The sequence below is a fragment of the Schistocerca piceifrons genome, chromosome 6 (assembly GCF_021461385.2).
Source record: "Schistocerca piceifrons isolate TAMUIC-IGC-003096 chromosome 6, iqSchPice1.1, whole genome shotgun sequence".
In the NCBI taxonomy this organism is placed as follows: Eukaryota; Metazoa; Arthropoda; class Insecta; order Orthoptera; family Acrididae; genus Schistocerca; species Schistocerca piceifrons.
Genome location: NC_060143.1, coordinates 340,926,888 through 340,954,515, shown reverse-complemented (window position 1 = coordinate 340,954,515; position 27,628 = coordinate 340,926,888). Strand labels below are relative to the sequence as shown.

Here is a 27,628-nt window from a genome sequence, read left to right as displayed (position 1 = left end):
TGGCCCAGCCTATTTGCTTGAGGAGGGAGTGAATATATACAGGATGAACATCAATAAAACTGAGAAACTACAAGGATGGATTCCTGACAGGAAACAGAGGAAAACAGGTCCTATGAACATGTGTCCGGAAATGCATTGTTGCCACAGGAGATGGCGCTGACAAATGAAAGTTCCTCTGACCACATGCCATGTGTTCCTTGTGTGTTACATGCTTTGTGATTGATACAGTGCACTGTTAGCAGCAGTATGATCTGGTATTCATGTTGGGAATAAACCGAGATGGTGCTTCTGTATGGCCAAGCAGGTGGAAACAGTCGAGACACAGCAATGCTGTACTAAAACAAGTACCCTCATAAACATCAACTACATCACACAACATTTCAAGCCCTTTTAGGGCGTTTGTGTGATCGTGGGTCCTTTCAGACAGACAAATGTGCAGGGAGGCAGTGGAATGTGAGTACACCGGACTTCAAGGACTGGATTCTGCCTCATGACCATTCCATCTGCTTGGCCATAAATAAACTTCATCTCGGTTTGTTCTTAACATGAATACTAGACCATTCTGCTGCTTACAGTATGCTGTGTCAATCACACAGCCTGCAACATGCAAGGAACACAAGGCATGTGGTCAGAGGAATTTTCACTCGTCAGCACCATCTGCCTTCCATTTCCAGTCAGGAATCCATCCCTGCAGTTTGTCACTTTTATTAATGTTCTCCTTCTACATTTGTTTTTTGTGTGTGTGTGTGTGTGTGTGTGTGTGTGTGTGTGTGTGTGTGTGTGTGTGTGTGTGTGTGTATTCTGAAACCTGTAAAAATCATTATCATCTTATCATACACTCTGCAAGACAATTCTTAACGCAGGTATGAGTTTTGCCTTAGTGTGTGATCACTAAAATACCTAAAAAGTTCTTGAGAAAATATTGGTAGTGCTTCACTCTGTGAGATTCAGATATTTTTGAGGTAACTGACTTTTTGTAGTTTAGTACAAGAATATTTTCTTAAACAGAGCCATTACTAATCCAGTAGTAGTAGTAGTATAAGGAACAGTAAGAGTAGTATTTTGAAGTGACTGAGTTCTGTAGTTTTTTTTTTTTTTTTAGTTTAAATGGCAATGTACACAAATGTGCCCATTTTACAGTCTGTGTTCTTCACTGTTGCCTAGGAGCATTATGAAAAAATACATTGAAAAAGAGTAATTTGAACTCCTGGCATTTAGTATACGAGGAATTATTCATACCGTCCCAGAGTATTAGTTTACAGTGGCAACCATTCCCATAGTGAATAACTGAATACAGTGCTACATAAGATGAGTAAAATAAGTTTGGATTACAGAAATCCTGACCCCATTTTGTCAGCAGTTGACGGCTGCTCTTAAATTCTTCATCATTTCATGAATCACCATATAAAAGTAACCCTATGTTATTCCACACCTTTCCCTCCTTGTACTGTTTTTCACAGCATGGTGTAGTTTATCTTATGATATCCTTCTTAGATTTTATCTTTGGTAGTCATCAAAATCACTGAGCATCCTGAACAATTAAAACTATATTCCACACACTGTCAATCATTCTCACAAGATACTGTGTTTAAGTAATGACAGATATAATCTGGTAATCTGTAACTGTATGCTACCAACTAATCTCACCTCGCCAATCAAATCTTGTGACACAAATTTCTGCAGTATCCAGGATTTAAACTGCCTACCTCCAGATCAAGCAGTACTGAATCATCATTTTTTATGAACATCAGTCTCGGAATTGGATGTGTGAAGCAGAAAGCAGCACTTTTTTTTGCGTATGATGGTTCACTTTCTAATCTAATGTGGTATATGGGTAATGGGAGACTCATACTTACGAGGTGGGGTGTTCCAGATCCCTCTGCAGCAGTGGGTCATAGTCCCCATCGCCAAGCGTTGGCTCCAGTGGTGGCTTGCTGCCACCTGTGCCTACTGGGCTGCTGACACCACCATCTGCCTCCATCTGGCCAGGCAAGTGGACCAGCACGCTGTCTGGAGAAGCGCGTGGAGGTGGTGGGGGTGCAGCCAGAGCACGTTTCTCATAGCTGTCATTGAGTGGCTCTGTGGCAGGCAGCAGTGGTTGCCGTTCATCTCGGCCCTCCTTCATCTTGGCGCCCACCGGCAACGGTGTCGCGGCGCCCAACTGGACAATACAAGTGCATACATCAATAGCTGTGGATTACTTCACAGACACAAAATGTTGCAACACTAAAATTGAAGTTACATATCATGCAAATTATAGCATAAAGCAATGTGCAGACCTTGGAAAAACAATAAAAACAGCTACACCAACAATTATACCCTCTATTGCACATGCACTTTTAGAACTTTAACCATGAACAGATGAGGAACTGATGAAATTAATAATAATATCTATCTGCTGGGTAATAATCTAAAACTAATGCTGTCGTCAATCCAAAGGTTTGATTGAACACCCCACTGTTATATGAGACATACTTTTGGAGATGGTATGCTCTTCCCTTCCTCAAAACTTTGAACTGACTTACCAAGCCATTATATGTAAACCTACTATTTAACGTGCACTCGGGACGCCATTTTCACATGCACAAATCACTACTGTAGCTGAAAGGCCAGATAAGTGGCAGATAAAAAAATCTCAGAGTCAAGTGAGAACTACAGATTTGTAGCCTGACACTGAGTTACACAAAGAGTACACTGTACTGCCAAATTATTACATTTATTCCTAACACTGACACCTACAGTACACAGTGGATGCCATGTTATATGATGTGTGGTCATCAAGTAGGTAAACAAAGGTATTAGCAGACTTTGTATACACATTTTTGTGTCACAACCACTGTAGCAGGAAGATCCACTTTACATGAGGGGTGAAACAGGATGACTGTAAACTTTCAGAGCAAAAGAACAGTGTTCCTGATAAAAACAAATTTGTGGACTCTGTTGTGGGACGGTGTGGGTCAGTATATAGTCAATAAACTCTGTGGAAGCCATAGATCTGTACACAATACTGATTTTGGAGCCTGTACTCTGATCACGTTGGTATATGGAGACCAACAATACCTTCCAAAATAACAGTCCACTGACTAAATAAGCCAGGTTCTCTACCCAAACTATTGAGTGAAATCTACAGTGACTCAGAACTACAAAGATGGCGTCAATAACCATACCAACAACGGTCTACCGACGGAAAATAATTTCTCAATGGATGTAAGTAGTTCAGCAAGACACACATTACATTTCTGGAAGAATACAAATTGGTAAGAGAGAATTATGGGCTGTAGTATGATTTTGTGGCTTTCTCTGCGACCATTACCCCACATGAAAAGTAATCTTAACTGATTTGGTGCAAATTCATCATCAGGCATTACATTTACTCTTTTTATGATGATTGTGAATGGGACAGTCCAGAAAAATAACACATCTTACCAAATGGTTGGAAGAGCACAATAAAGGCTTTTGAGTACTTCCTTGTCTTGAAACTGATTTGATCTTACCTCTGTTGAACATCTGTAGGGGCACATAATTTGTTGTGTTTGATACATGAATCCGCCACCACAACCATTTAAACAGTTGTGGGGCACTTTGCAGTGACCATAACATCAGATGTGGCGGGATGCTTTATAGTGATTACAAATTCATTTATCTTTGGAAACCTATGACAATAATAATTACTTGTAAAGCTCAATGACCAGGTGCAAATCTTTCAACTGATGCCATTTCAACAACTTACGTGTCCCAGTTATTCAACCAGGGGAAGGTAACCTACAGTTTACTGTGGAATCAGAACCACTAGTGAATCTCTAATTGACCAACAGATGAATGCCATGTTAAAAGGCAGACTGAAAAATCAATGGTCCCACTGGGATTCCATTCTTTCCAAGTACGTGCTTTACTGGCAGACCACCAGGCCCAACTTTGGAGGCCTATAAGAAACTGATTGAGTCACTTCCACTTTGCCTAGTTATTATGTGCTTTGTAAGTAGTGGTTGTTCTGGATACTGGCATATGATAATAATATTTTGACTGGGCAATATATGCTGATTTGAGCCAACTGCTAATATTCGAATGGTCATTTATCATTAAATTGCTGGTTTTTAAGGCTTTTGACTAATCAGTACATTCATTACACTGTAAATACTGGCCAACCCAAAGATAAAAGTGGACAATATTATTTTACTAGCCTAGTCCTCTTACCTAAATAGTTGTAGACTATTAAAACTATAGTGTGCAACACAGTTAAAGAACTTCTTTTTTGAAATCACATAATTGCCTCCCACTGTGACACATAAGTTTCATATTTGGCTCAAAGGTTTCTACAATCTTCCTCTGAAACAGTGAACAAGTGTGGCCCCTGTGACATTATCCTTGGGCTTTGTGACACTTCAAACAGCAGCGTCTGCACATGCAAAAAGAGGCCAGAGGTCAGAAAAAGTTCATGTGAGGTGTTGGATGGATTAATGATGTCACACTGACAACAAATGTCACCAAAATTCTGCCCAACGCCATTGTGGGCTTGTCACACGGTGGGCGAGTGAGTGACACCAAGGGTCTTGCAGTATCATTCATGCATGTATCAAGATCGCATCTTTCCATGACGAAATAGGAGGGCCGAAAAATACAAGCACCCTTTGCTGCTTCGGATCGTGTTCAAATTTCTTTGAATGGATTTGAACAGTCCCACCCTGTACACCAGAGTAAAATTTGCAGTCATTCTGCACTCCAATAGGCTGCTGGCCCACAAATGTCCTTTGTGTAGGGTTGAATCAACCTGAGGTTGTCAGCAGTGTCAAAGGTATAAAGAACATTATCCTGCTGCACGTCGCACCGTGAACTGTATTTTTCGACCACGAAATGTGCGGGAATCATCCCCAAGGGAAGAGGTGGTTGCATTGATACCCTGAGGCCTCTTCGTGTAGATTCTGAGCAGCAGTGTGTCTTAATGTCTTATTTGATCATTCATAAGAAAACCGCATGATTGCAATGCTGGGAATTTCGGTTCTGACCTCCATCGCGGAGAGGTCATAAGAAAGGACCAAATGTTAGTAAGAGTGGTTGTGATGACTTTTCTTTCATGTGACACGTCCATGGTGACTTTGGGCTAGAGTTGCGCTCTACCAGAGCTACTGGTCGGTAGTTTTGGTACATCACACAAGTGACGTAGTAAATGGTGGGATTACCAGTAGTATTTGGTAGCATTGCTAGGAAAAGGAACAAAAGAGAATGTGTAAGAGAGAAACTTGGAACAGACGAGTTCTCTTTGTTTTCTGTTTCTTTGTTTTTAACATAATTAGTGCCGCACATCACTGAATTTTAATCCATGGTGTAGTTTACATCCCTATATAATACAAATTGTATTTTATGAGTAATAAGTGTTAGTTGATCGCGGATCTTCCGTGCTTTTATGTAAACAAAGCAATAACTTTTGGTGCGAGTAGAGTTTACATGCGCAAACATAAAAAAATATAATTATTGTTATTATTTTGTACTCAATACGACGTTCTTCATCATGATCAACAGGGAATCGTTACCGATAAATGCGAAAGTTGCTTACAAATAACAGAAACATGTTTTATATAAAGTTCGACGCAGTACTGCAGCAATGTCTGATATATTGTTGTTTGGCGGTTCCTTTTATTACAAATGAAATGAACACCACTGGCTGTATACAGGCATTGATGTAAGTCAACAGGAACAGTTGAAAATGTGTGCCCTGACTGGGACTCGAACTCGGGATCTCCTGCTTACAAGGCAGACGCTCTATCCATTTTTTTAAATTTTTATTTATTTATTTATTTTTTGCCATCTCATTTTGTTCGTCTTCGTTCGTTGCATCTGCTCGGGCCGGATGTCGCAATACACCAGTTTCAGTTCGTCGTTGATCCATTAACTCAGTTTTTTTACTACAGAGGGCGGCTACCCCTCAGACCAAACAATCCATCTGAGCCACTGGGGACACAGAAGATAGTGTGATTGCAGGGACCTATCTCCGGCACGCCTCCCGTGACACCTACATTCGCAACTTATTGTCCCGCACTATATTCATAGTGCTCCTGCCCATTATACCCACTACTCGCGGCTTTATTGCTGATTCCAGTAAGAGTTCTGGCATAGTTAGGGTTCTTTTTATCTTTTTGTCGAGGAAATTGTGTTTTCTCGTGCTATATGATAAAACTGTATTATTTCCTTTATATTTACAACATTCCTCTGTTTTACGTTACAAATCAACAATTTGCGAATAAAACCTGAACTGAACATTGACAATTTTGATACAAATACTTTGTATTTTAAAGAAACAGACAGGAGTATAACTATGCAGAACAAAAATGTTCCGCAGATTACTCGGGCCTCTAAACATCCTCGCTCAGTTTCTAGAGAGTTCGCCGCTTCTGGTTTTTAGGGGAATCTAGTAAGACACTGAGCGCTTACGTAAAGAAAGACATCGTTATGAGGAACGCCCGATAGGTATGCAACACACACAACGTACAGGCAACGCAGGTGGGGCCTTAGCTGATCAAAGCTACTATTGTGGCGAAGTCTGATGCCATTGTGACATCTTTACCGCAATTTACACCTCACATTAACTTCTGAGCTCTGGCCTTTCTTTCGCATATGTCGCCACCTTGCTGTTTGATGCGTCGCCGAGCCCGAGGATGAAGTCGCAGGGCGCCACGTTTCCGCACCATTACACAGGAAGGTTGTTACGCTATATTGTCATTAATGACGTCTGCTTGCTTAGCTGGGTGGTTACGTGCTTGCCTCCCATGCAGCGGGCCGGGATTCGATTCCCGGCCGGGTTGGAGATTCCCGCTCGTGGACTGGGTGTTGTGTTGTCCTCATCACCATTACATCCTCATCACCGGCACGCGAATCGCCCAGTGTGGCGTCGACTGGAATAAGACTCGCACTCGGCGGCCGAACTTCCCCAGTGGAGCCTCCTGGCCGGCAATGCCATCCGATCATTTCATTTTTTTGCCATTAATGACGCAACTACCGCACGGAGTAGTTAATCTGGACCTATTAAAGATGTTGATATTATTTAGGCCTGCCTTTTGCCTGTATCACACAATCTAAGGCGTGATGGAAGAAATCTTTCCACTGTTGTAGTTGTGGTCTTCAGTCCAGACACTGGTTTGATGCAGCTCTTCACGCTACTCTATCCTGTGCAAGCTTCTTCATCTCCCAGTACCTACTGCAACCTACGTCCTTCTGAATGTGTTTAGTGTATTCATCTCTTGGTCTCCCTCTACGATTTTTACCCTCCACGCTGCCCTCCAGTACTAAATTGGTGATCCCTTGATGCCTCAGAATATGCCCTACCAACCGAGCCCTTCTTCTAGTCAAGTTGTGCCACAAATTTCTCTTCTCTCCAATTCTATTCAATACCTCCTCATTAGTTACGTGATCTACCCATCTAACCTTCAGCATTCTTCTGTAGCATCACATTTCGAAAGCTTCTATTCTCTTCTTGTCTACACTATTTATCGTCCACGTTTCACTTCCATACATGGCTACACTCCATACAAATACTTTCAGAAACGACTTCCTGACACTTAAATCTATACTCGATGTTAACAAATTTCTCTTCTTCAGAAACGCTTTCCTTGCCATTACCAGTCCACATTTTATATCGTTCTACTTCGATCATCATCAGTTATATTGCTCCCCAAATAGCAAAACTCGTCTACTACTTTAAGCGTCTCATTTCCTAATCCAATTCCCGCACCATCACCCTATTTAATTCGACTACATTCCGTTATCCTCGTTTTCTTTTGTTGATGTTCATCCTATATCCTCCTTTCAAGACACTGTCCATTCCGTTCCGCTACTCTTCCAGGTCCTTCATCGGCGAACCTCAAAGTTTTTATTTCTTCTCGATGGATTTTAATTCATATTCAGAATTTTTCTTTTGTTTCCTTTACTGCTTGCTCAATATACAGATTGAATAACATCGGGGATAGCCTACAACCCCGACTCACTCCCTTCTCAACCACTCCTTCCCTTTCATGCCCCTCGGCTCTTATAACTGCCATATGGTTTCTGTACAAGTTGTAAATAGCCTTTCACTCCCTGTACTTTACCCCTGCCACCTTTAGAATTTGAAACAGAGTATTCCACTCAACATTGTCAAAAGCTTTCTCTAAGTCTACAAATGCTAGAAACGTAGGTTTGACTTTCCTTAATCTATTTTCTATGATAAGTCGCAGGGTCAGTATTGCCTCACGTGTTCCAACATTTCTACAGAATCCAAACTGATCTTCCCCGAGGTCGGCTTCTACCACTTTTTCCATTCGTCTGTAAAGAATTCGAGTTAGTATTTTGCAGCGGTGGCTTATTAAACTGATAGTTTGGTAATTTTCACATCTGTCAACACCTGCTTTCTTTGGGATTGGAATTTCTGCAAGTATCTGCTTGCTTTTTGCCAGAAACGGGAAGTCCTCTGTATTCATTTTCTAGTGCTCTTGTCTCACTGTCCTTCTTTCCACAGATGCTCATCTGGACCAAAGCCTGAATTCTGATCATTACATCCAGCTCCTTCCACTCCCACCTAGCCGTACTATCAGCTTCGTTTTATGAAACAGAATCTCATGTTCAGAATGAAAAAGAAAAGTTACAATTTATAGTATCAGCTATTTCATCGGCGTGATTAATGAGAGGAGTAATTCCGGGTCCAAGATCGATGGTACTCGTGTAAAGTGACCTTGCTGCATCTACTCAAAACAGATTGTAATCCAGGAAGCGAGCACCTCCTAACAAAAAGTAACGGTGTCATCGTCCGAATACTTCGCATAGAAATGAAATACGTATCCTGTCTTCTTTCAGGTAAAAAATTTTCACAATGCAGCTAGGACAGTAAAGATGAAGAGGAACTGCGGAAAACAGAATCACGCATCATGCTTTGTCCCTGAAACATCAGAGAGTGAACCAAATATTTCGGCAATGCTTCCCTGGCATTCATTGTGTCCTTATATGCTCATTCGTCATTTCAAGTGAAACTTCCAGTGTTCCGCGTCTAACCACAGGATGTTTTGCATCACTATAATCGATGACGATAGTGGGGGTAGTGCTGCTGGCTAATGGAAACCAAGCCCAACACCTCTCGACGAGACGTGCGAATTCAGACAACACTCCTACTAGACAACCGAAAACTCATATCATGTGAAATGTCGAATCAAAACAACTTCAGCCGTCTAAATTTCCAGTTGTTATTTTATTTGAACAATCAGTTTCAGCGCTACATTACGCCATCTTCAGACCCACTGACTGACATGTAGGAAGACTCCCACCTTTGGTGCAGTCAAAACAGGGATCAGCATTCAGTGACTGGTATATGTAGATTTCTTCTTAACACAGCGATCCCTTGAATCATTACTTGCCGACAACGGATTGCTGTGTTAAGGAGGTCACCTGACCCCTATTTTGACTGGACCACAGATTAGATTCATCCTATCATCAGGGGGTTTGAAGATGGCGTAATGTAGCACTGAAACTGATTGCTCCAATAAAATATCAACTGCAAATTTAGATGGCTGAGGGTGATGCTGAGGGAATTAGATTAGGAAATGAGACGCTTAAAGTAGTGAATGAGTTTTGCTATTTGGGGAGCAAAATAAAAGATGATGGTAGAAGTAGAGAGGATATAAAATGTAGATTGGCAATGGCAAGAAAACCGTTTCTTAAGAAGAGAAATTTGTTAACATAGAGTGTAGATTTAAGTGTCAGGAAGTCGTTTCTGAAAGTATTTGTATGGAGTGTAGCCATGTATGGAAGTGAAACGCGGAAGATATATAGTTTGGACAAGAAGAGAATAGAAGTTTTCGAAATGTGGTGTTACAGAAGAATGCTGAAGATTAGATGGGTAGATCACATAACTAATGAGGAGGTATTGAACAGAATTGGGGAGCAGAGGAATTTGTAACGCAACTTGACTAGAAGAAGGGATCGGTGAAAGGACATGTTCTGAGGCATCAGGGGATCACCAATTTAGTATTGGAGGGCAGCGTGGAGGGTAAAAATCGTAGAGGGAGACCAAGAGATGAATACACTAAACAGTTTCAGAAGGATGTAGGTTACATGTTGCAGTAGGTACTGGGAGATGAAGATGCTTGCACAGGATAGAGTAGCTTGGAGAGCTGCATCAAACCAGTCTTCGGACTGAAGACCACCACAACAACAACAACAACAACAACAACAACAACAGGGTGTTTTGATTCAACATTTTATATTGAACAGCCGAGGTCCCGCAGCCATCTGTCTGAAGATGGATTTAACAGACTATAGTATGTGATTCTGACAAAGATTGCCAGTTGGACTGCGCCACACATTTAAGGTACAGGCAGTACTTATCTGTCGAAGTTCTTGTTTTCTCTACATAATTAAACCGATCTCTGGAGTCCCCATTTTATGTAACATTTCTACCGGAAGTGCAACGGTTGTAAATTCATGCTTAAATGGTACACATCGCCCGACTGTGGATTTGATTTTGTAGTAGAGTGATCGGCAGGGAAGTCTTTAGGATCAACTGAAAGAAAAAATACTTGGATGAAACCGGGCTGCAAAAGAAAAACATTAGGACATTGTACTTGCACACAAAGATGTTTTGGAAATGGGAAAACTGAGGATTTAAGTACGAATTCGTACAACGTACACCATATTCGTGATATGTAGGGCTACGTGGCCCCACCGCACTCCGCAGTGCTCTCACACCTACAGTCATATCGCTCAAGATCAGGGCTCTTGTGCTGTTCCTTCTGACGTTGCACTGTTTGGTATCTTATCTGTCCGGTAGGTGTAACTGTATTCCCACGGTGCGCATTTGTACAGACAATGACTGTCCGAACAGTGCACTGGATCTATGAAAAATCCTGTATCACTGTATATGATAAAGTGCAAGGATACTAAGTAGATTTAACTGAACAGATATTTAACATAACAGCTGAACGTCACGGGCAAAAACACACCAAAACGGAGGAAGAAGTTTAAACGAAGAACAGAAACGGAACGTTATTTTTTTTTTTTTAAGAAAAACTTCGCCCGCTTCGTCTTTGTATTACTTGGATTTATCTACCATCATGTGAGTCCTGCAGTAACAGTAATATTCGTTACTAAATAACATCGTACCAACTTTCAACGGCCTGACACACAGAAATTTCCGAAACATCTGGTTCCATTTCTAGTTATGAACGAGAACTTGTGTAAACTCTGAGACGCACAGTATGGAGTAAGACGCATAAGTAGAAGTAAATTGTCGCAAATACGCGTGTGTGGCAGAAGCATTATGAACAAAGAAAACTGCACCAAGTAGTGGTAATCTATTAAGCACGTGAAATGATAGAAGATAGAGAAGACTACAGAACGGTCGAAAGCAACAGCTTATGTAACAAACACGCGACGTTATTTTCTTTTTTATTTGCTACACCGCTGAAGGTCAAGAGAAACGCAGCGAGTAAACTGACGACGTTCGACGAATGGGATATTCGGTTCTTCCTCTATAAACGACGTTAAGAAGCTAAGCAAAAGTTCGATAGCCGCATAGATTACTTCCCTGTAATATCTGTACCCATAATATTCCATCGACAACCAGTACAAGTAGGTGTTTTGAAATCTGGCGATTCCGCTGGCTCCAGTGATATAATGTGGTGCTTCTATTTCACACACCTCGCTCAAATAGTACACTCATCCTACCCCGTTCACTTTTTATTCACTGATTACTTTTACAGACGTCACTTTTTGGCAGCATTTTCCTATCCTCAGATACCCGAAAGAGACCATTTCACCACATATCTTGTTGCAAGCGCGCACACTTTATTATCGTTACTATCGTCTGTTACGAGATCATGTTTCTAGTATCTACACCAAAACACTAATCTCTTGTGCACGATGGAAAAACAAGTTTGTACAGCACACAAAGGGGTTACTATTTTGCTGCATCGAAAGCGATGCTTTTTTTAATGGAACAGTTTGGTGCTTTCATGACGACTGTTAAAAGTTGTAGTAACTCTCAATTTTCCAATTAGAGTGGGTATCTTTTCCCTCCGAAACGAAACACGACACACATTGCTTGGACGAGTTGTACTCTCCCGTTGCATAACATCAACTTGAAGACCTCCTTCCAAGACCTCTTTATTTTTATAAAACACCCAGATACATGAAATTTACTAGCCATAAGCACACACAGTACTGAGCCGAACTTATTTAGGTGTTCTGAGAAGGCAGCTTGCACTCTAAACGCACCGATTCTAGTTGTGTGTTGAATACTAAATGTTTGTTATTTTGTAGAGCCTTATTGAAAACAAACTGGTATACATAGGAGTTGGACAAAAATACGGAAACAGTGTCCAGTGTAGCTGTGAATGCAATATGTCCGATCTAAGCAGATTGGAACGTGGGCAAATTGTTGGTGTTCGTATGACGTGTGCTTCCGTAAACAAGGCAGCGAAGTGTTTGGTTTTTCAAGAGGCACCGTATCGGAGATTTGTACTGCGTACAGGGAAAGCAGAGAAACATCAGCCACTAAGTCGCAAAGCTCAATAACTAAGTCACAACGCGGACGGAGGTGTATGATGAGCGATCGTGACGGGCGATCACTGAAGAGGATTGTGACGACAGCTGCAAAGTGTCGCACCCGAGAACACTGTCAGCACGAAAACAACACGATGGGAACTCCATAAGTAGAGCACTGCAGGGCGAGCTAGAATTCCAAAACCAGTCATCAGTGATGCAAACGCGCATAACAGGAAAACGTGGCGCCGAAGCCTTAGAACCTGAACTGTGGTGCAATGAAAGGAAGTCATTTAGTCGGATGAGTCTTGTCGCACACTGTTGCCAACTTCTGGCCGAGTTGACGATTCAAGAGTGAAACGTGGCGAGGATTCGATGATGATTTGGGCAGCCATACCGTGGTATTCCACGGGTCTCATCGTTACTGTTTAAGGTCTCGTTACCACCAAGGATTATGTGACCAGTTTGGTTCATCGGGTCCAAATCAGGGTAAAATGTTTGTTCGTCAATGGCGATGCTTTGCTCCCATCGTCCGGGACTATCAGCACGAGGATGAACTGTCGCATCTCCCCCGGTCACCATTCAGGAATTCGCAATATTATTGAGCTTTTGTGGTCGATTTTGGAGAGAATGGTGCAAGATCCATTTGCACCAGCATCATCCTTACTTGAATTTGCAACTGCTTTCCAGGAAAAATGTTATAGGATTCTCTTGAAAACCTTGCGGGGCCTGTATTTATCCATTCAAAGAAGACTGGAAGTTGTTCTGAATGCCAACGGGTTTCCTAGACAGTCTTGATGTAACGCAGCAAGTTATTATGAGATGACATTCGTTGCAGTAAGGCACGCAACCGTCTAAATACGTGGGCTGCAGGATGGCTTTTTTCACAGCACAGCTGACTCTGCCTACCGTGAGAACTGCACAGAGTAACATTCAGTCGATATGAAGATTCATACCCTCTACGAATCTATATAATCCATATTAGTTACTATCCAATTTTGTTCAAATTTGGTACATAGCCTTTTGTTATTAATGGAATGATGCTGTCAAAATTTCAGACTTTCATTTATTATAGTGCCGGAGATAAAGAAAGTTACCTAAAACTCATAAAACCTACGCTTGTTTCTTAAAACCACATTAGGAACAGTAACAGATTGACTTTCATTATCATTTTAAACCATTCCACAGTTATCAGTGCATGAAAATCAATTAGAGTTTTCTTTTTAAAACGTTAGTCAATGTGCATTACGTAATACAAACATCGGTCAAAATTATTATTTGATTATATTTTGCCGTGTGAGTGCATGAGAGAGAGAAAGAGAGAGAGAGAGAGAGAGAGAGAATGTGGGACATACGTTCAAATTTCATATTTCATTTTTCGTAAAACCTTGTACAAACGAACCGTGGGTAACTTATGGTGCAATCACGATTCGGGTGACGTATATCGGTGTGTGCTTGCTTTTGTGTAAAAGCAGCCAGAATGGAAGTTAGAGGCGGAATAAGTTCATTTATCAATTTGGAGAATATTTCGCACTTCGTTTATTTTGATTGAACAAAACACAAATGGTTCAAATGGCTCTGAGGTCATCAGTACCCTAGACTTAGAACTGCTTAAACCTAACTAACCTAAGGACATCACACACATCCACGCTCAAGGCAGGATTCCAACCTGCGACCGTAGCAGCAGCGCGGTTCCGGACTGAACCGCCTAGAACCGCTCGGCCAAAACAAAATACAAGAAATTGAAGTTTTGCTGACATTAATTACTATCAAATTAATGATAGGATATGGAAAGATTTGCCACGAGAATGATCTGGAAGGAACGTTCTGATTGGTCGTTTAGATCAACAGCCAATCAGAATTAAACTGTTACCGTGCGAATAGAGAAGTGGGCAGATAGGAGCGTACCTCGAGGAAGAGTCGCTTCCTAGCCGGTCTACGGATAACACGATGTCAGGCCGCTCCTTAAAAATTGTAAGATCAGGAAATACTGAGCAAATTTCGGTTAGAACATACCGTGACTGAAGCGACTGGAGTTACGAATATTTTAATGAAAGTTTGGTGTTTCTAAGTTAAATAGTTTGAGAAATATGAGCGTGTAAACTTTCTGGTCGTAGTAACTACTCCGCGTAGCGTGTTTCGTGCTATGTACGGAATATTTTGGCGAGCACCTCTTACACGGAAGACCACTGAAACAACCGAATGTTTAACTAGCGAATAGTTGTGGGTCTGTGACTGGTAGAACGTGAAAATTAGTTTCGCCGGACTTACTAAAATTCTGGCTGCTTTTCGAGTGAATATTTGTTACACAGACAGTGAACTTTGAATGATAACGTTTTACCATATTAAATACGGACTTGATAGTCATTTCATGTGTTTCAATATGAATAAGAAGCAGAGTTAATCTAATTTTAAAAGCTTTTCTGCAAGATCCCGAACGCCAGATTTTTTAATCGTGAACTGTCAGGTACTGACTCCCAACTAGTTACGCGGCCTCCGTGTGGTAGGTATTAGGTGGTAGCTTCATCAACGCTGCTTTACACTGCCTAGCACGTATCCGCTACCACAGAGTGAAGGGACATCGGCAAGAATCCTATCGAGGTAGGTGGACTGAACGATAGCGCTAACAACAACACAGAACATCGACCCCGCCTCGCCGCATTGTGTTTTCGGCGGTCCCATATTTTTGTCCACTGCCCTGCAGATACAGTACTCGCAGTGACCAGAACGTAAAAATTCCAGAGTTATCGGAAAAGAAATGACGCACGGCAACAAGTTAGGTTTCGTATCGTATCTCGTGCAAACTACTGGCTGTTGAATGGTTTTGACGAGACAGCAAGTGAAGTGTCCCTGCAGAGCCTGGCGGTAGCAACTCGGTGCCTGACAGCAAGTGGTGGAATGCGGGCTCATTAAAACAGCGGTATGCTCCGTCGTTTCGTTTACATGCGAGGAAGCAAGGTCAATAGAACGGCTCCCACACTTATTGTTCAATTGAGCTCCACTGGGCGGAAAATGGCGTAATAAATGACGAAACAGCTGTGTGTGTGTGTGTGTGTGTGTGTGTGTGTGTGTGTGTGTGTGTGCATTATCGTATTTTGCTTTGTATAGCCACGCGGGCTTCCGCTCTATCTGGTTGCAGAGCGCAGACTACCACATGTGGTGGCGTCGTTGGCCCAGATACATAAGCAACGTGCCGACTGCGGCGAGGAAAAAAAAAACCTTCATCCACAGAACTGCCAACGTAGCTGCAAACAAGGCCGTAGAGGCATACAGATTCAGCACTAACTGAGCTGTGGCACAAACATGCAGCCGAGGGAAAAGACAATTTAAAAATGGTTACTATGTATCAGAACACTGATTTGTTTTACGTAGTAGTAAGCAGAAGAAGATGTGATACAGGACTTTACGGCTTTAACAACAAGCACAAACCAAACTGCGATTTGAGATATCGCTCTCTCCCAGCAATGAAGCTTTCGCGACGAGCCTGAAAATATCCTGCCATTAACAAATACAGGTACACATGAATGTAACTTCAATTACGATGATTATACAGATTGCTGAGTGTTTTCTTCGAAGAAATCGATGGAAACGTGTGTATTTCACTGAAATTTTCATGTCTCTAGTGGCTTACGAAATGTAGATTATTGCGCCGAGGTTCGAAGGAACAGTGATGCTATGGAAATGAACTTTCACTTTAAAAAGGCACTATTCTCACTACGCACTTGCCAAATTATTAATGCATAAATGGTAAAGACTAAAGACACGACAATGAAAGATTTTTTTTTTTTTTTTTTTTTTTTACAAGAGCTTCATTGCTGAAATTAACGCCAACAAAAAGCGCAACTAGTGAGCAAGACAGTAGTGTTAGGTTGGGGACGAATCTGTTGGATCTGGACCTGTCTCGTACACTAAGTTTTATAAATTTTTCTTGTGTACTTTAAATAAGGACTTGGTCACGACGTAAAGTATGTTGTCACTCGCCTACTGTCGTTTAAAGAAACACGCAAAACTCTAACTTACGAAATAAATAAAGCAGTTGTTCCAGCGAGGATTGGCCTTTAACACCACTTTGCTTTACCAGACATGACACTAATCGATGTGGTACGCCCTGTCATTCCGGTGGTCTTTGAACAGACGCTTCCTGCCACTTAAGCGAGCGACTTTCAACTTAATATGCTGTACAGTCAGAAGCAATTACACGGTCAATTCAATTAATATGGCCACCTCCTACCTTCGACCTCAACGTGCAATTACTATTCACAGACGGCAGGTGATAGCACTAGCAGTGGAGGGCATATAAGGCGTGTCGGGGAGGAGGGGGGAGCGTGGACGGAAAACAATGCAATCGTTGTGGGTAAAGCGGAAACGGAGCGATTTATCTGACGTCCAAAAGGCATGATCACCGGCTTTCGGGCAAAGCGTGGAAGCATTTCTGAAACGGTTAATTTCGTAAACCGTTCGCCTGCCGCCGTGGTTACAGTACACCGTGCAGGGAAAAATGGCATTATCCAAAACCGGCAACGAGACAGAGGTGCACCAAGGGCCGTAGTTGACAAGGGTGAACGATGGCTGCGGAGATGTGCACGGGCGAACAGACGTGCACCTGTTGAGCAGCTGGGCGCTTAGATGAACCAAGGGGCTACCAACAATGTCTTCTCAAAGACCATTCAGCGAACGTTGCATATGGGTCTGCCGCGCAGGATTAGCCGCGCGGTCTGAGGCGCTGCAGTCATAGACTGAGCGGCTGGTCCCGGCGGAGGTTCGAGTTCTCCCTCGGGCATGGGTGTGTGTGTTTGTCCTTAGCATAATTTAGGTTTAAGTAGTGTGTAAGCTTAGGGACTGATGACCTTAGCGGTTAAGTCCCATAAGATTTCACACACATTTTGAACATATGGGTCTCCGCAGCAGGCGCCCGTTTCACGCACTCACGGTGACTGCTTTTCATCGGCGACTAAGGCTGCAATCCACATGCCAATAGCGCAATTAGAGGTCCACCGACTGGCGACAGGTAGCCTCTTCTTATGTTCCATCGGACAGATGGCCGTTGACGTGTACGGCGTGAAACGTCTGAAAGCAACACCATTCAACAATCGTCGGCGCGTTACGGTCTGGCAAATGTTTTCGTGGCGTTCCCTCGGTGATCTCGTCATTCTTGATGGGACAATAGATCAACACATGTATGTAACTACCATTGGGGATCATGTCCAACCCGACATGCAGTTTGTTTTTCCGCGGCGCGATGGTATCTACCAGCAGGACAATGCAACGTGTACGTGCGTGGTTCGAAAAGCACCAGGATCAGTCAACCGTACTCTCTGGACACCAAACTCCGCGTATTTAAACCCAGTCGATAATGTATGGGACCACCTCGGTCAGGCGGTTCGTGCCTTGGATCTTCAACCGGGAAGTGGTGGCGTCAGGAGCGGCTTTCTACCACCTACTGTCATTAACGTATAACAAAACCCGCGTAACAATGCCGAACCTGTACAGAAACGGGAAATTGGCAAAGAGGAGGAGGAAATTAGTGTTTAACGTCTCGTCGATAAAGAGGTCATTAGAGACGGCGCACAAGGTCGGATTAGGGAAGGATGGAAAGGAAATCGGTCGTACCACTGTGCTACCTCGCTCGGTGGCAAATAGGTAATGATGATGATGAAAGAAAAAGGCCGTGTACTTTGACACGTGTTAGTATCCGCTACTGTGATGCACCCTGTGTATCACGTACCAACGAGAGACGCTACTATACGTGCCGTTCCGCAATTTTCTTCAAAACAACTACGAATCCAGATGCAATCTTTGGTTACACCCTCGCTCATAGATCGAAACAGGATACATTTCAACAGTGATGGTTGTTTCCTGTCCCGACGCCCCTAGCCATCCGTGGTCGCAAACGACACCACTGGCGGATGACAACCAGCGCTAAGGAGATACGGAAGGTTTCCTAAACCAGCCGTCGTCCCTGGGTAACTGTAGCTTTTGCTTATTAAGGAACGGCGCAGATAACTGCGTGCCGGTGCCAAGATATCTGCATACCAGCCAAGCAGGAGCCGCAGGGCAGCATTCCATACGTGCTGACGTTCGAAGGCGGAAGATTCAAGTGAAGACGGTCTGTCACACGAAGTTTCGTGGGCGCTGTGGAGAAAGCTGCGTTTTGCTTACACAAAACTGAAACGTACAATAGTTTCGCGCAAGCGTTGCAGATATTGTGAAATAACCATTTAACTAAAGCAAATATTCAAACTGTTGTGTTTTCACTCTTAACGAGGTTCCTCATTAAACCTTCCATACAGGAAACAGTACTAGCAGCGGGCAAATTCTGAAAACAGCCGCAGTAGAAAATATCATCATCAACTATTTCAGGTAAAAATTCTTCCATTGTTGTCGTAGCATATGTTGTATTGAATTTTTGTGACAAGATGATATTGTACGATATTTCAGTACTTGTGTACTGATTAACACAGGCACTGCAATAGCGTATTTATCTGCCGATCAACTTTCATGTACGTCTGATCAGTGCGGGAATATACATAATGGAAGTACGAGTACAGGGACGGGCCGTAGACGCGTGGTTGGCGACATATGATAGTTTGGGTCTGGCCGTGAGTCGTATACGGATAGTCTAATGGTAGGCGGCCGCTGTGACAAGCGGGAAATAAGGGTTCGAATCCCAGTCCGGCACAAATGTTCACTGTCGTCATTCCATTCTACAGCTGATGATTGTCCTTGTTCGCAATTGCGAATACATTTACTATAGATAATACTGTGTCTGAAACAGAAGGTTACGTGGACTTGTGTCTTAGTTTGGCACTCTCATGTAAGTTGTAAACATTAGTGAACTGTATGTTGCTAAACACACTGACTGGTACCGTTTTGCGATCGAAAAGGCGCCAATGTTTTTCTAATCGCAGATAAAAATTGCCAACTCTACTGAGGTAACTGATTTCACTCCTGTCATCACCACTGGAAGTAACTTTCGTCGCTATCTAGGTCATTAATGATGGATCCCTCGATCACATGAAGATGGATGGGGGAAGGTATCGGCTATGAAATTGCCAAAGGATTCATCCCGACATTCAAGGAATTTAGTAAACCGACGAAAACACTACATCAGCACTATCAGAAGTGGAGATGAATGTCGCTCCTCTGTAAAAAGATTCCACCATCTTTGCATTTGCTGAAGTAGTTTAGCGAAATCACGGAAACTTAAATCAGGGTATTCGGAAGGAGATTGGATACCTCATCCTCACGAATAAGAAGCGAGCCTGTTAAAAAAAAGCGCAACCTCATTTGACTTGTCCCTAACGTACAACACTGCGTCAGTTACCGGTTAGTAAGAAAACTGTGTTTTTTTTCTACTAGGACATCGCCATGTATCACGTCTCATCGCTAATACAACAGATGTATGGGGTACACTATGTATAACAAAGGGTACGCACGTTCCCGAGTCAATTAGTTTTCTTACCAACAGGATTAGGAAGCGATGCATCCTAAATCAGTGGGCAATTCTGTATGCACTACGATCGTGTTTTCTTGAGGAACTTCCTGGAGATAGCTAGAATGATGCTTTCATCGCCTGAACATCCTTAAGTGATTTGATGCACCGACATCACTTATTTGTAGATTGGTTGGACAGATGTCATACGCGAATGCTCAACTGGAAAGCTACTCTGCCTGAGGTAAGTGTACAAGAACTTTTTTTAACTTCCTCTTGCTTGTTTGGTGTAACGTCACAGGCGCACAACATCAAAGCAATGCTGTCTAGTGTATAAGAAAACAAACGTTTGCTGTTTTCCTGTGCTCTAGGAGAATATCGCGACAAAGTTACCACGAACAAGTTTAAAGCGCAACATCATCTTTCATGTCATCACATTCACAACGTGGTATCCTGTTCATTTGCAGAATGAAAGTCTCCATTTAATCAGTGAAATAACTAGATTGACCCTTATCTCCTCTACAAACATTCATCGCACACATACTCGTACATGTATAAATCCTCTAAAGGTTGTGTCAGCAAGCAATGTAAACAATAACAGAGACGAATGTGTACAAACAACCCCGCTCTCCTGATACAGGCAGTGTGAAAGGAAGCAGTCCACGCACACGTGTGGCTGCCAGAAGCTGGTAGTGGATGACGTAACGAACCAGATCAGCGAGTCCTCGGAGAACTGTCCGAACAGGTTCTGCGGCCACCAGTGAATGGTATTCAAAGATTAACTGAAGAACGACACACTCGCAGCTGCAACAGCATTTTTTTTTTGCCTGGCTGAAGGTTCTTTATAAATTAGACAAAAATCAGCCAACAGGTAAACATTCTACTGTGCCACAACAACAGACATAAAATTACAGTGGTCTGTCTGCAGTTTGGGATTCTGTCAGTTCAGAACAAAAGCTCGAAGTAGACAAGGATTGGGCCGGAAAACTACACTGTCATCCTATAAGTAACTACATGACCACTCCCCTTAAGGGATTTTAGGAAAATACTCAGAAAACCTGATTCGGAATGCCCTGACGGAAATTGTAATCCTTCCCTTAATGGGAGTCTAGTTTCACAAAATTTTCACCAATTCGCTCTGTGTACATTGTTCAAGTTACCGTTCTTGGTTGATAAATACTTCATCACAACTCCAAAAAAGAAGACGTTTCGAAATCTAATTGCGTATCAAATTGCCGAAATGATAAAATTTCACCTAAATCGTGTTATTAGCAAAAACTGAATATGGAACCCATCGCTATTACACATATTCTGTTAAACGCTATTGACTTTTGTATAGATTCTTGGAGCTAGAGGCTATACAGACATGCTCAGACGTAACCAAACTCATTCATATTTACGAATCGGCTCCACATCCCATCTACACTCCGTAAGCAATCTCATGGTCTGTGGCTGAGGGTATTAATACCATTATCGCTTCGCCTCTTTTCTGTTCCTCGTCATGAGTGATGCGCGGGGCGAACGGTTTACGGTAGGACACCGTATGAGCTCGAATCTTTCCCATTTTACCTTCATGGCATTTTCGCAACAGATAAATAAGAGGAAGCAATATAATAGGTGTTTTCTGACTCTCCAAGGGATTTTAATAACAAAGCACATCGTGATCCACAACTCCTGTAGTAGTTAGCGTCTTCCACTGGCGTTGTGTGAGCATCTCGGTGCCACTTTCGGCAAGGGGCCCACGCTGACATTCAGTAAAGTATCGGCCGAAAGAAGGTTTTGTACGCCGACTACACTTCTTCAGGGTTTTTCCAATAAATCTGTGAGAACGCCAGATGGCCAAGCGTTTAGCAAAAATCTCATTTTTGGCGCGGATCGGGTGAGGCATGAGCCAATTGTGTTATGTAGTTTCCAGGGAGCGGTTGGCGCAGCAGAAAGAGCACAGAACGGTAATCCGAGAGTAGTGGGGGTCGAGATACTGAGTTTAAGCATTTTTATTTTTTTATTTACAGTTTTTACCTTACTTGCACTGCATATACACCGAAATAATGCTGAGTATGTTGTACTTATTCATAGAATGCATGAAAACGAAAGGCAAAGTAAAATTTTGGATTGCAAATATCTTTCCAAGAAAGAATTGTATGGCAAGCGTAAGGAATTTCGTTAGCGGTGGGTTACTCACTAACTGTCCGACGACAGAACCTTTAATGAATGTAAACCACTTTTTTCTAGAATCTTTCCAGCAACCACGTAATTGTAAAAAGAACCGATGGCAATAAAATTACTGATACTTCCACTTTTGCAACGAATATCACCCCGGCACATGTGCAGCATCACCTGCAAAATATTAAAATTATCTAATTTGACATATGAAGTTCTCGTTTCCACTCTACCATCCCTTCCTGGAAATTTATTTGCAATCTCTCATTTTCCTTTGCCTTTTCTTTCCACATCTTTTACGAAAATGCTAAAAATACAATACATTGAGTATTATTTCGGATTATTTGACGTGTAAGTAACGCAAAAATTGAAAACAAAAACGGCGACGCGACGATCATCGGATGGATTACCATTCTGTACTCATTCCGTTGCGGCAACCGCTGCCTGGAAAATATGTCATGACTCGCACTACTCGTACCAAAAACTCTTTTTTTCCCTAAACGCCCTTGAGCTTCTGGCACTTTCATCTCTGGCCAAGTCCTGCATATGCCACAAATTTGAACAAAATAGCTGATGACAGAGAATAGAAGCTTTCGAAATGTGGTGCTACAGAAGAATGCTGAAGATTAGATGGGTAGATCACATAACTAATGAGGAGGTACTGAATAGGATTGGGGAGAAGAGGAGTTTGTGGCACAACTTGACCAGAAGAAGGGATCGGTTGGTAGGACATGTTCTGAGGCATCAAGGGATCACCAATTTAGTATTGGAGGGCAGCGTGGAGGGTAAAAATCGTAGGGGGAGACCAAGAGATGAATACACTAAGCAGATTCAGAAGGATGTAGGTTGCAGTAGGTACTGGGAGATGAAGAAGCTTGCACAGGATAGAGTAGCATGGAGAGCTGCATCAAACCAGTCTCAGGACTGAAGACCACAACAACAACAACAACAACAACAGCTGATGACAAGCAGGCATGGTGTCCTTGACAATCTGGTGTGTAGCATTTGCCATTCCTACGATTATTTTGTGTGTTCCTTCCTAAACAAACTGATCCAGATGCATATTCCCACATATTTAATGTAGGCAACTGCATCCAGTGACTGTTCCACATTCGCGTTATCATACAGTGACAGGTAGTTCTGTTGGTTGAGTGGTTGATTTGGTGGAAGAGACCAAACAGCGAGGTCATCGGTCTCATCAGGAAGGATGGGGAAGGAATTCGGCCGTGCCCTTTCAAAGGAACCATACCGGAATTTCCCTCACGCGATTTTGCGAAATCACGGAAAACCTAAATCGTAATGGCTGGACGCGGGACTGAACCGTCGTCCTCCCGAATGCTAAGAAGTTCTGTCTATTTATCTGTAATACGTTATATTCTTATTTCTGTTCAGCTCAACTACCAACCTCTGCACCGAGCTTCGATCCTCTGCCGATCTTCTTACATTTCGCTAGTGTTTTCAGGCGTTGCGACTTGTCTACAAAAAGCACCGTCTTCTGCGAACAGCTTCATGGAACTTCCGACGTCATTCGCTACGTCATTTGTGTATATTATGAACAGTGATGGTCCTATAACATTCTCCTGTGGTACACCCGAAGTTATTTTTCTGCATGAAAATCTCTCTGTTAAGAACAAACTGCTGTTCAAATGGCTCTGAGCACTATGTGACTTAACATTTGAGGTCATCAGTGCCCTAGAACTTAGAACTACTTAAACCTAACTAACCTAAGGACATCACACACATCCATGCCCGGGGCAGGATTCGAACCTGCGATCGTAGCAGTCACGCGGTTCCAAACTGAAGCGCCTAGAACCGCTCGACCACACCGGCCGGCAACAAACTGCTGTATTCTGTCCAAAAAGAATTCTCCAATAAAATCATAAAGCTGTTCCAATAGTTCAGCAACGCGACTGTGCGGAACTGCATCGAAATCCTTGCGGCAGTGAAGGAGGATGGAAGAAAGGAAAGAAGATGAGAGTTTACGGTACTGCTGACTTCGAGGTCATTTAATGACGGAGCACGCGCTCGTGTTGTTTCAATGATGGGGAAGGAAATCGGCCGAGCCCTTTCAAAGGAACCATGCCGACATTTGCGTGGAGCGATTTAGGGAAATCAGGGAAAAATCTAGATGACCGGACGCGGATTTGAACAGTTGTCATTCCGAATGCGAGTCCAGAGTGTGCTAACTACTGATCCACCTCGCTCCGTGTTGAGAAGAAACGCAGCATTAACATGGGAGCCGGTAGCTACTGCGTTTTGGGTGTCGTGAACACGGTGGTCACATAATGACGACGATACAGCAACTTGTTCAAGATACTATTGTCGTACTCACTCAAACCAGATGAAACAGACGCTGTACGCTGTAGCCACCTTACAGACGCTGTACGCTGTAGCCACCTTTGTGTTGTGGAACAGCAGCTACAGCCAGCCAGTCAGCACAGCATTTCAGTTAAAACTGATACTGCGGCGACACTGGGCGGAAACACGTGGACACACACACAAAACACGTACTACGGGGCGCGGAATCAGGTCCCTCCGCCGCACATTGACGTTCAGCCGCTTGCAGCTGGCTGGTACTCCGGTCGCGCGACCACTGACGCAAGACGCCGTTCTGTCGGTCGCGTTGAGTCACGGCCGACTGCTCTCCGCCCCCCCCCCCCCCCTCCTCCCCCACCCACAGCGTGACTGCCTCACACACATACACTCCTTTTCTTCGCGTAGGCCGACTAAGGTGCTTCCGACAACAAGTTCTTTGTTGGCAGTGCCCGCTCTTGCGCTGTCAACCACCTGCTGCCGCTACCGGTTCTAAGCGGTTGGGAGAGGACAGGTTGGTCCTATCCTTCCGCGGCACTGTCTTCTCTTCCTCCAGAAGCAATTATACTCGAGCGATTCAAAGCGCCACGGGGAAGGGGAAGGTGAAAGTGGCGTTCTCGAGAAGGCAGCTTCTGGATAACTTTCTATCTTGACTGTTATAAGCTAAATGCTGGACGGATTCTACGAGTACGTCTCTCCTCCAAACTCTCGCCCGTTTATAAAGTGCGAAACCCACAGACAGGAACGAAGGTTAGGAAAATTCCACACATCGACTAATTATGTGGATTCCTATGGGGCGCGGGTCAGAGCCGCGGTTCTAGGGGAGGGGCTCAGTCTTACTATCACAACCCCTCCCCCCCCCCCCCCCCCCTCCCGCAGATATTACTTGCTGTTACCTTCAACGCAACAGAGATGCCTTCATGATCGGTAAGCTCGATTATTCCACGGATAGTGTAAATAATTTCAACACTATGCAGCGTGTAGTTTATAGTTGACAGCCGTCTGAATTCGTCAATGTATCGTCTGCGGCTGCAAACCGAGTTTCGTGCTGTTATTAAACATTTTCGTTTGAAATGTTGGACAGCCACACAAATCAAAACAGAATGGGATGAACGTCACACACACTCTGCATCATCATTGAAGTGGTTCAAGTGGCTCTGAGCACTATGGGACTTAACATCTGAGGTCATCAGTCCCCTGGAACTTAGAACTACTTGAACCTAACTAACCTAAGGACAACACACACATCCATGCTCGAGGCAGGATTCGAACCTGCGACCGTAGCGGTCGCGCGGTTCCAGACTGAAGTCATCATTGAAGATCATTTAGTTTTGGATTAATGAATTTAAACGTGGTCAGTGAAGCACCGAAGAGGAAGCCCGCTTCGGCTGAGGTCACCACAAAGGAAACCACTGACAAAATCTATGATATGGTAATGCAAGACCGCCGAATAAAAATTACCGAGACTCTAGATATATCAACTGAGCGAGTGCATAAAATTCTGCTCGGAGAATTGGGTATGAAGAAGCTCTGTGTGAGGTAGGTACCGCGATAGCTCACAGTCGACCAAAAGCTCATCGGCATATTTCAGTACAACGCTGGCTGCCTTTAATCGCAATCCGTAAGCCTTTTTGTCCCAATTTGTGACTTCTAATGAAACCTGGAGCCATCATTACACACCAGAGTCAAAACTGCAGTCAAAGCAATGGACAAAGGTTGGTGAAAGTGCACCGAGGAAGGCAAAGACTACTTTGTCGTAGATTACTTGGAAGAAGGGAGAACCGTAAGTGGACCCTACTATGATTCATTGCTGGAGCGTTTTAAACTTGAGTTGGTTGAAAAAAAAATACCAAGGTTGGCACGTACCAAAGGGGTCTTTCACCAGGATAATACACCATCCCGCATATCTGCGATGCCACTGGTGAAAGGCCATAACTTGGGCTTTGAATTGGTTCCTCGTCCAACCTATTCACCAGACTTAGCTCCAAGTATTCTTCCTGTTCCCTAACTTGAGACTTTGCCTTGGTGGGAAGAAATTTTTATCAAATAAGGAAGTGATACTTGCAGTCAACGAGTATTTTGGAGAATTTGACACAACCTTTTTTTCCTATGCGATCAAAAAGATGGAGGATCGCTGGGCCAAATGTATATAAATCAAAGGAGCCTATGTTAAGAATTAAGGCAAGTTGTTTATGGAAAATACATTTTTCCTTGCTTTTTTTTACGAGATTTGTCAAACGGTCCTCGTAATAATAATATAACAGTACATGCAGTGTTTTAATATAACAATTTGTTCACTGCAGGACGTAGCACATCGATTTTGGTGTATCATTCATTCTGAAAAATATAGGAAATGAAAAGCGTTTAAGAAATGAAACGTGCGTATGAGATTTTTGACCGGAAGACCACTTTCGGGACGTCCAGCCGCCGAGCGCACATCTTTTTATTTGACGCCATTTTGCTACTTGCGCGTTGGTGACTATTAAATGACGATGAGTACTACACACGCATCCAGTCCCGAGCGGAGAAAACCACCGACCCGGTCGGGAATCAAACCAGAGCCCTGTGATAGGTCAGCAACGCTAACCACAGCTCTATGAGATGCTGGCAGCGTTTAAGAAGCATATAATGGAGGAAATGATCCCTGAGAAGATAAGCAGCAAAAAAGGTCGTATGGACATATGGCCTGAAATGCTTTACCACGGGAGATACAGCCACTTGAATGTAGAGATAAAAGGTCTTTGACCCCAGGCATCAGCACTAGGCAGGTGGCCCCCGGAAGCACGGGGTAAGCCGGACGACCGTGTGGAAAATTCTCCACAACTGCCGCTATCCTTAACACTTACAATGCGCGCAGGCCTTATTACCTACGGCCTTGCCTTCGTGGCGACGGTTCGTCGCACAAGCTACGACCGTGCTGGGACTTCTGTCATCCATTCTATTCACAGATGAGGCTACGTTCACCACGAGCGGTATCGCAACCTTCACAACACACACTTGTGCGATACGAAAAGTCTTCATGATATGGTGGCAGCGAACCGTCAGCACCGGCCATGCCTCAATGTGTGGGTGGGAATTAATGGCGATCACCTCATGAGACCAGTGATCCATCCACTACGCCTCAAAGATGACGCATATCTTCACTTCCGTATGTAAACTGCTACTGCTTTTCGAAGACGTGCCTTCGGTGGCACGAAGGATAACGCAGATACTACACGATGGTGT

General features: G+C 43.3%; 1 protein-coding gene across 9 annotated transcripts in view; it reads right to left on the bottom strand.

Moving 5' to 3' along the window:
- Nucleotides 1-27,628, bottom strand: part of LOC124802476 (proton-coupled amino acid transporter-like protein pathetic) — a 228,545-nt gene that overhangs the window by 22,666 nt on the left and 178,251 nt on the right. For 8 of the 9 annotated variants that reach the window (XM_047263283.1, XM_047263279.1, XM_047263282.1 and 5 more), the window contains one exon: nucleotides 1,857-2,161. In XM_047263283.1, coding sequence (XP_047119239.1) covers nucleotides 1,857-2,125 — 269 coding nt within the window. In that variant the 5' untranslated portion in view covers nucleotides 2,126-2,161. Of the gene's footprint in view, nucleotides 1-1,856; nucleotides 2,162-24,422; nucleotides 24,672-27,628 lie in introns of those variants that run through there. The other variant, XM_047263285.1, reaches the window with a different exon arrangement.